The sequence below is a fragment of the Giraffa tippelskirchi genome, chromosome 10, assembly GCF_054371585.1.
Source record: "Giraffa tippelskirchi isolate mGirTip1 chromosome 10, T2T-mGirTip1v1.2.pri, whole genome shotgun sequence".
In the NCBI taxonomy this organism is placed as follows: Eukaryota; Metazoa; Chordata; class Mammalia; order Artiodactyla; family Giraffidae; genus Giraffa; species Giraffa tippelskirchi.
The window spans coordinates 4562817-4572408 of NC_137284.1; the positions used below are offsets into that span (position 1 = coordinate 4562817).

General features: G+C 65.3%; 1 protein-coding gene across 13 annotated transcripts in view; it reads right to left on the minus strand.

The window, feature by feature from the left end:
* TPCN2 (two pore segment channel 2) overlaps positions 1 to 8923 on the minus strand; it is a 29173-nt gene extending 20250 nt beyond the window's left edge. For 8 of the 13 annotated variants that reach the window (XR_014067892.1, XR_014067888.1, XR_014067890.1 and 5 more), the window contains exons 1-6: positions 8748 to 8923; positions 5247 to 5327; positions 4413 to 4477; positions 3585 to 3661; positions 3031 to 3208; positions 2001 to 2117 (exon numbers count right to left, since the gene is read on the minus strand). Coding sequence is in view for 8 of the 13 variants with exons in the window: in XM_081537909.1 (XP_081394035.1) it covers positions 2001 to 2117; positions 3031 to 3208; positions 3585 to 3661; positions 4413 to 4477; positions 5247 to 5327; positions 8748 to 8859 (630 nt within the window). In the remaining 5 variants the exon portion in view is untranslated. The remainder of the gene's footprint in view (positions 1 to 2000; positions 2118 to 3030; positions 3209 to 3584; positions 3662 to 4412; positions 4478 to 5246; positions 5328 to 8747) is intronic. The other 5 variants (XR_014067889.1, XR_014067891.1, XM_081537911.1 and 2 more) reach the window with 1 other exon arrangement.
* Between the last annotated feature and the right edge of the window lie 669 nt (positions 8924 to 9592).

Here is a 9592-nt window from a genome sequence, read left to right on the forward strand (position 1 = left end):
GGCCCTCCTCCCTGTGCTCAGGACCCTGGCCCCTCAGAGCCCCCCCCGAACTCTTACCCCGTCCCCACATGCACACACACACCACATGCTTCAATACGTTCCACTCACAACAAGAACGCCACACTCCCCTTCACTCATCTGTTCCTTGCTCCTGTTCCAGCCGATCCACCCTCCTGCCCGAGGGCACTGGACCAGCCCGCGGTGACCGCCAAGTCTCTGAGCCCAAGATCACTTCCTGTGCTTCTGCCTGGCCAGCAGGGGCCTCCCCCCGCCTGACACCTGTGTCACCCGCTCCGTGCCCGACCACATGTTGGACGCCCTGAGCCCCTCCTCCCCTCTCGCTGGCCTCATGGCCCAGGGAACTGGTCTGTCCTTACAATATTAAGAGTCCCTCTACATTCAATCTACAACCCACGCTGTCAACTCCAGACACATCCTAGCGGGCATCTTCTTGTCTCACAAACACAAAGCTGATGGCCTCCCCTCCCTGCCCAAGCCCTCCATGGCCGCCTGGCAGCCCAGGGCACCCACCCCTCACCTCCGGCTAGCAGCCGCACTGGGCATCCTCACCCCCACCTCTGCTCAGCTGGCCGCCTGCCCCCTACAGCTTAGGTGGATGGGGATGGAGGTCATGCCTGGGGCCAACAGTACAGACCTCCCCACCCTGGCCACTGGCAGAGCCCAGCACCGGCCCCCATGTGGCCCCGGGGGGACTCACCAGCCCCTCCCCAAGTAAGGCAGTCAGCTGTCCTCAGCAGACAGGCGGGCGGGCGGGCATGGACTCTGCCCCCCGTCCCCCCACCTCTCCCAGGACCACCCCCGAGGATGGTGTTTCTGAACCACAGCTGTCCGTGAAGAGGACTGGGGGCCGGTGGGCAGGGCGCAGAGCTCCAGTTACCATGGCAGGCTTGGGGAGCTGCCACCCAGAGGGACAGGGAAGCCTGTGTGGGCTCCCCCGAGGGACATCCAGGATGAACAACTGTCCCCAAACCCCAGGAATAAAGAGGCAGGACCACCACGGACTTGGGCCCCTCAGGAGTGAAGGTCCCTGTGTACAGAGACCCAGGGGTGTGGCACTGGGGCAGGGAGATTGCAAGTGTTGAGTCCGGGTCCCCAGCCCCCACAAGCCACACCGTCCTCCCCACTGGGTACACAGTGTCTGTGCCCAGAAAGGGCCCTCGTGACTCTCTCTTCCCTGATTTCACGGAGGACCCTCACCCAGAATGTTCGGTGACGCGAGATGGACACAGTGACCATCGCTCAGAAACGGAGCCGGCGGTGGCTCGGCTGGCCTCTGCCCCGTCTGGGGAGAGGGGCGAGCCTTCTCCTTGGTGGGGAGGAGGTAGCAGCTCCTCAGGGAGGAGGGTGCTTGTGCAGGAACATGGAGGAGGCTCGGGGGGCTGCAGGGGGCACCGCACCCTCCCCCCACCCTGCAGCCCTGCTGTGAGCTGGGGACCCACCCCTGACACCCCTGACAGCTACATCGGTTGCCCCGCTGGGCAGGAGGGAGGCGGGAGGGGGAGGGGTGCCAGCTGGCCTCTGTCCACATGCCGTTCCCGGCTGGCAGCACCTGGGACCAGCCTCCAGCATCCTATCACAGGGCGGTGCCTCTGGGTGTTCCGGGCAGGCAGAGATGCAGGCAGCACGCCTCAGGGCTGTCGATTGCTGATGGCAGGTGGGACCCTGGAACTCACCCCCAGGGCCTCACACCTTCCCTGGGCCTGAAGGTGGGGACAAGGCTCCGGCCTGTGGGCAACTGACGTGGGCCGGATGGCGCAGAGCTGGGCCAGAGGGATGCAAGGCCCCAGGGCTCTCCCCTGCACCCCGAAACCGTTCATCTGTGCCCCTACCCCTCGGAGAACTCCCTGCTGCCCTCGGAGCCGCCTGGCCACCCCCTCTGCAGGGCCCCAGGGCTCTCCCCACTACCCCGCACCGTTCATCTGCGCCCCTCGTCCGCCTCCAGAGCTCCCCGCCCCCCTCGGAGCCGCCTGACCACCCACCTCCCGGCAGACGAGACTCAGCGACACGATCCAGTCCAGGAGAGACACAACGAGCACCACGAGGTAGGCCAGCAGCCAGGGGTTCCTCCGGAACTGGGCCCACCCGATCAGGTAGCTCTGCAAGACAGACGGCGGCTGAGCGGGGGCAGCCGGTGCGAGGCCCGCGCCGTGTGGACGCCGGGCGGCCTCAGGAGCCGCCTGGTCCCCGTGTGACTCGGAGCAGGAAGCTGGGCGCTGGGCGGGCGGGAGGCCACGCGCCTCGCCCAGCCTGCTTGTGACCGCGGGCGCGGCACCGACCCGCTCCAGCCTGTCCTCATGGCCGTCCTGCCTGCCCGGTCACCGCTGCAGGCGGTGCACAGGGACAGTTCCGGAAAAGACCAGGAACCAGAGCGGCCGCCCAGGGGCCAGCCTTGGGGGGGGTGGGTTCACTGACCCCCCTGGAGGTCACCACGTGCAGATAAAACCCACGCTCTCTCGCACCTTCGGCCGTTCAAAAACGGCCAATGAAAACTCACTGGTTTCAGTTTCAGGTTAAGACCCCCAGACCTCCTGACCACATTATAGGCTAAAAAAGGAGAAACAAGACACGGCCCAGGGCTCTTGGCCACACACCCACCGAGGCTCACCCGTGCCCCTCGGGGCCAGACCACAGAGGCTGAACCACCGCTGAAGGGCCCGCAGGCAGGGCCCTCCCCTCCAGGCTTTTCCTCGGTTGGTGGGGGCAGTGAGGGCTGTGAAAAGACCCCTCCAGGCCCCTCTTGTTCAGCAGGGGTCTCTCCCCAGGGTGGCACTGTGGACCCTCAGCAGCGCCCTCCCCGGGTCCCGCGAGGCTGCGCACCCCCCATGGCTTGGCCAACCCCCATCAATGGTCTGGGGGGGGAAGGGCCGTCCCAGAGGCAGGTCTGTGCTCCGTGGGTCAAAGTGCACAGTGGGGACAGGCGGATGGCTGCGGGAGGGGGAAGAATGAACCCGGGAAGCCACGGCCAGGCGGGAGGGCGAGGTGGGCGAGGTGGGCGAGGTGCCCCCTCACCTTCACGGAGACATCAGCTGCGAAGACCAGCAGGCAGAGTGCCTCGATGCCCTCCGTCAGGCCGCAGGGCGGCTCCCAGGGGGCTGAGCGGTAGCGCACGTCCGAGGTGCGCGTGAGCGAGGAAGGGGTCTCAACGAAGGCCAAAGCCAGGATCAAGAAAATGGTGAAGCTCAGAACCCTGGAAAAGGAAGCGAAACTGGTCAGAAGGCACGAACCAGCCACGCTCAGGAGCCCACAGAGCAGACCAGCAGGCGGAATGCCTGGAAGGCGGCAGGGCAGACTCCGCGGGTCCAAAGGCCGGGGCCCACACTTCCTGCTCCGGGGCCACCCGTGTGTGGTCAGACCACACACACTGAGTCCAAACTCAGGTGCCATGGCTGGCCGGAAGATTCTGGAAAGGAGCCCTCACCACAGAGGGGCCTTTTCTGCCTCTGCTCCAGTAAAGACGGGAGACAGTGGCTCCTCGTCCACCCCAGGGAGGGGAGCCTGCCTGCCCCCCGAAGCCCCCTCCCAGGCCCAGCCACAGGAGCCCCATGGGGCGCGTGCCCACTTACCACTGGCTGGTGCTGGAGTAGTACCACCGGTAGAGCCACAGCGACCGGGCATCCATGCGGTGGTTGATGGAGCGATACTGGAGGTGGAGGCCACACGGGGTGGTGAGGCCTCGGTGCCGCTCAGCACAGCCAGCCCGTGCAGGGCAGCCCCACAACCCACGACACGTCCAAGGCGGGGACACGGCCCGGGGATCACAGAGTCCACTCCCACCCAGCACAGGGACCAGGGGCTCGTGGCCACCCAGCAGGGTCGGACCCTCCCAAGCTCCGAGGTTTCCTGGCAGAGGGAGATGGCCTGAGGGCCGGACCCTGGAGCCAGCCAGTGGACGGACCCCAGCCTGCTGGGTGCACAGCTGTGCACGCAGCTATGTCTGCCTGTGAGGCTCTCCTCACTCCTGTGCAAGGCTGACCCCGCCCTGCCTCAGCTGTATCACCCTGCAGGATGCCCCCAGCCTCATCCCCCACAGGGGCCACTGCCAGCTTCCACAGTCTATCTCCCTGATTAACCCGGGGTGTCGTCTGCAGGCAAAGGAAGCTCGTGCCACCTCTGGGCATCTTTCAAAGAACCCAGAGCAGTACGGCACATGACAGGCCCTGGGCAGACGGTGAATCGGCAAAATGAGTGACCAGGGATCCAGAAGGGCACCTGGCACACGTCTGCTAAGGAGGATTGGAGGGGACCAAGCCCCAAATCCCGGTCAGCACGGGGACGATGACCACATGGCCCAGCAACCGCAGCCTGGCCCCAGGATGGCAGGGGTGAAGGGGCCAGTGGGCCAGTGCCCGCCCAGCCCCCATGAGCCCCAGGGCAAGCGCAGGCCCACCCACCTGGATGGCGTCTTCGATGAGGACCACAGCCTGGTCCAAGCACAGATCCCGCCTGGCCACGGCGCCTGCGGGCAGAGGGGACACGGCGGGTGAGGAGCGGGATAGGGAGATGCTCATCCACCCCAGGACTCCTGGGGATAGCAAGGCGGGGGACCCGGCTGCGAACTTTCTGAGGCTCTGGAATGAGATGCCTTTTGCCTGGCAGCGTGTGGGTGGGGCAGGGTCTGAACAACAGGCTCCAGGCCCAGGACAGGAGCGGCCCCCACTGTGCCCATTGCCCCCTGTCCAATGTGCGTGTTAACAACCCCCCAGCTGGGCCCACAAGGCAAGTGCAGGACCCCCAGGGCTGGCCTGGTGCATGGACTGTGTTCATGGTCCCCCTCCCCACCCCGTCCCACCACGGGCCCCCAGGCGGCCTTTGTCAGGACACCGCGGCCCAGCTTCCTCAACTGTGAAACGGGGTGGTGCTCCCAGCCAGCCCTCTGCCAAACAAGGGCACGGGTCTCACAATGACACATCAGCATCACATCTAGAAGCCTGATGTGCTGCGTGACCCTCCTCCGCATACGGAGACCTAAGAAGGGCCTTCTGGGGTCATCGTGTCCCCCTAATTCCCCCGCACCCCAGCTTGTGTCACAGGCCCACAGGGCCCAGGCAGCCACAGCCGAGTCACCCCAAGGGCAGGAGCCGAGGGAGCCTTCGCCAAGCAGAGACAAGGGTCCTCGGGGGCCAGGGAGGACTGACTACGAGGGGCCTTCGGGCAGGACGAGTCGGGCGGCTCCAACCTCAGCCCGGCACCCCAGTCCCCCCATCAGGGAGCTTCGAGCTGCGCACCTGGTCGGTCCCCTGGGCCGGCGGTGCTGCCTGCCGCCTGGCGAGCATGGACGCCGCTGCGACTCTGCACAGGACCGCTCCCTGACACAGGGGTGTGAGAAAGGCGTGAGGAGCTGCAGCCCAGGGCGATGGGGAGACCCCCCGGAGAGGCCGCGGGGGGCGGGCAGGGTGCAGCCCAGGTACCCAGGACAGCAGAGCCGGCACACAGCCCCCAGCGGCTCTCGGGGCTTTGAGACGAGCTGAACCGACCGGTCACCGTTCCTGTTGAAGACTCCGCTCTCACGTCTGGTCCCTGGAGGTCAGCGGCTGCCAAAACCACCCTTCACAGGTACCGAGAGAAGACAGAGAGGCATAGAGGTGCCCGGGAAAGGGGACACTGGGCACCTGGGCAGAGGTCCTGACCACTGCCGGCTCTTGTCTCCCGTCCACTGAGGCCGCTGCCCCTGTCCTCAGGGCCCGTGCAGCGGGGTCCAGGGACCAATGGGGGACGTGGGGGACCATGGACAGAGACGGGGACAGGGGTCTGTCCAGTCTCTGCCATCACCTTCCCGTGTCACCGAGAACAAGCACCATGTCTGTCGGCACCTCGGGGTCCCCCCACAGACAACCTCCACGCTCACCCCCAGGGGCCCAGGAGTTCCCCCGGGCAGGCTCTCAAGGCGGCAACCGCTGCTTCCCCTGAAAGCCTCCCGGGCACGCTGCAATCTAAGGGCGCTCGGTTTTGTTCCCTGCTGCGTCCACTGAGCCCGGGCCGGCGCGGGGCCCGGCACACAGCAGCTGGGGATGCCTGCCGACCCACTGAATGAATGAACAGCCGAGGGGAGCCCAGGGAGGCAGGGTGGCCTGAGGGCCCCCATGTCACAAAAACCCAGGTGAGAGACGGAGCTCAGCCTGAGGGAACCCAAGGAGACAAGCTTCCTGCATAAGACAGGCAGCCAGAGGCCCCAGAGCTCGCTCCAGCACCGGGACTGGGGGGCACTGAAGGGGCTCGCCCAACTCCGGCCACCCGGCCCTCGAAGCGCCAGACCTCCCGGGGACCCTCCCGCCCTGTCCCCCGCTGCAGCAGCCTTCCACCTGCACCTCGAAGCTTTCCCTGGGGCCCCCCCGCCCCAGGAGAGAGTCCACACTCCGCCCACCCACCTCCTCCCCTGATGCTTCCTCCATCCTGGGCCCTCCTTGCCACTCACCCCAAACTTGGCTCCACCAAGGCCAAGCTCTCCAAAGCCTCCAGGCCCTCGCCCAGGCCGTCGGCCCTGCCAGGAGCATCATCCTGCAGCTTGGCGGTCCAGGGACTCATTGCCCCGGGGTGGGGGGGAGGCAATCACCCGTCCACACCCCCGTCTCCCCGCTGGGCACACCAGGGTAGGATGCCAGAACACGAAGGACATGAGGGTTCAAACCCTGTCCCACGTCAGCCCTGCGCTGGTCCCCCTGCCCCAGGCCTCCCCTCCCTCGCTGCCTCCAGCTCCCCTGAGCCCTTGGCTGGGCCTGTGTGACCCTGGGCGAGTCCCCTCACCTCGCTGTGCCTCAGTTCCTGCAGGCCTTACACAACAGGACTGATGTGCGGGCTGAATGGGTTACTGTAGCCAACGCACTATGCACAGCAAGCCCTTCATCAACACTTGCTCTCAGTATTCTTCTCAAAGCCCCTTCTATAGCATAGCAATCCCTTGTTTTCTGACTTTTCCATAACCAGTAAGAGGGTCATTCCCTGACCAGGAGGGGAAGAGAAAACCACTATCCCCACCCTGCAGTCGTGGTCCACGAGGAGGGGCTGCATCAGGACCTGACCACAGGGGCCCACTGGGGCCCGAGGGGCACCCAGCAGCAGCCTTCCCCCGCCTTTGTTCCTAGGAGAGTCCGGCTGCGGGCCAGACAGACCCTGAGCTCAGGGTCCTATCCAGCAGCCCCGCACGGGAGCTGGGGGGGGAACTCAGTGAGGGTCCCCAGAGCCTGGCTGGACAGCCTGGCCAGGGAGATCCAGAACACAGTGTCTTGTCTGTGTTCTCAGAAGCCCTCACCAAGGCCACGGGGCAGGACAAAGAGCCCTCCCCAGGGTCCCCCCCACACCGGCCACACTGCCTGCCCCAGTCCTTGTCTCTACGGTGAGGGTCTCAGCTGCCTGGCTGGGCGTTCTCCCGGGGCTGGACCTGCAATGATCACAGTTCTCTGCCCAGAACACCTATTGGCACCAGTGAGCACCTGCTTTGCCACCTGGCCGGGCACCTAGACTCTCTCTGAATCCTCACAAGGCCCCCCTCCAGGGCAGCCCTAGTGACCACCTCCGTTTTACTGAGACTCAGAAAGGTTGGCATCATCGATTCAATGGACGTGAGTATGAGCCAACTCCAGAAGATGGTGAAGGACAGGGAAGCCTGGCGTGCTGCAGTCCATGGGGTCGGAAAGAGTCAGACACGACTGAGCGACCGAACAACAACAACAACAGGAAGGTTACACCTGCCAAGGTCACACAGCCGGGAAGTGGCAGCACCAGAAAGGCACCCGGACCTCCAGACACAAAGTCTGCTCCTCCTGAACACCACCATGTCCTATGTTCCTTGTCCAGGGCCCTGGGAGGCCTGGCACAGGCTGGATGGAGAACTGTCCTGGGACAGGCTCTGAGATGGGCAGGTGGGCATGTTTCCTACCTCCGGTCAGGGACCCGCCCCAACAGTTGGGCACACAGTACAAACCCCCCAACAGAGGAGGAGCAGGATCCCCGTTGGCCCCTCAAGGAGCACCCCGTGTGGGCCAGCAGCAGCTGCGACAGGTCCCAGGGCTGTGATCTTGCATCAGTTGTGGATATTCTCGGGGTCTCAGTTTCCCCCTCCATAAAAGGCTGAGGCCCTTCCCTCCCAAATCCTGCACCCAATGCCCCTGGGATCTGACAGGGACGGAAGGCCTCCACCCTTCCAGGGCTCCCCAGGAATCAGCAGTCTTTCTGCGGATAAACAGGAAGGGCAGGCCAGAGCTGCAGAGGGCAAAGGCAGGAAGCTGCCCCGGTTTGGGAAGCCTCACAATTCACTCCCAGCTGGGTTCGAATTTCACCTCGGCCACTTCCTGGCTGTGTGACCTTGGGTAAGGGAACGCCCCTCTCTGTGCCTCACTTTCCCCCATAAGAACTGGACAAAACGGGAACTTCCTCCTAGGAGTCACCAAGGCGATCCACGGAAAGTACGAGGTCCCGGGCGCACGGAGGGGACTGGGGGGGTGGGGCGGGGGGACGGGGCTGGCTGTCCCCGGGCTGAGCCAAGCCTCTCCGTCCAGCCGGTCGGTGGAGAAGGGCGAGACACCCCCCAGCGACCCCGCGCCCCCAGCTCCACGCCCAGGCCGGGATCGGGGTCCGCAGGGCGCAGCCGCCCAGCCCTCCGCAAGGCCCGATCGGACCCCGGCCGGGGGAGGGGGGCGCGCCCGCAGCGACAGCAGGGACGCGACACTGGCCGCCGGGACCCCGACGCGCCGTCCCCGCGCGGCCCGGCCCCTCCCCAGGCCGCGGCTCACCAGGGCCCTCTCGGACGCTGCTGCAAGCGGGTACGCCCCTTGGGCAGTCGCGGCCGCTGCTGCCGCGGGGTCGGCTCAGAAGGGGCTCCGATTCTTCCCGGCTGTCCGCCATAGAGTCTCCGCCAGCCACCCGGACCGCGCAGAGGCGCTAAACCCGAGCTCCACCGCGCAGGCGCAGTGCCCCGCCCCGGGGTTTGGGCGGAGGCGGGGACAGCACCGTGATGAAGGGGCGTCCCTTCCCACCAGCCAGTAAGGATGGAGAGCTTGCTGGTGGAGGCGGGACTTACCCGACCACACGCCCCCCTGGTGGGCGGGGCTCAGCTTCCTGGTGGGAGGGGCTATAAAGGCCTCCCAGGGGTAGGGAGAAGGGCGTTCCTAACGGGTGGTCGGGCCAGCTCAGTCCGCCCCACGTGGGCACGGGTTAGGAATGCTCGTTCTTGGGCCGGCTCGACCCTCCTTCATTGGAAGGACTGATGCTGAAGCTGAAACTTCAATAGTTTGGCCACCTGATGTGAAGAACTGACTCACTGGAAAAAATCCTGATGCTGGGAAAGACTGAAGGTGGGAGGAGAAGGGGAGGACAGGATGAGATGGTTGGATGGCATCTCCGACTCAACAGACATGAGTTTGAGTAGGCTCTGGGGGTTGGTGATGGACAGGGAAGCCTGGCGTGCTGCAGTCCATGGGTTGCAAAGAGCCGGACACAACTGAATAGTATCTGATTCAGTTCAGTTCAGTTCAGTCGCTCAGTCGTGTCGGACTCTATAGTATCCTTAATTACATCAGCAAAATCTCCTTTGCCGTCTAACCCACCACAACCACAAGCATGATGGGGAGGGAGAGGT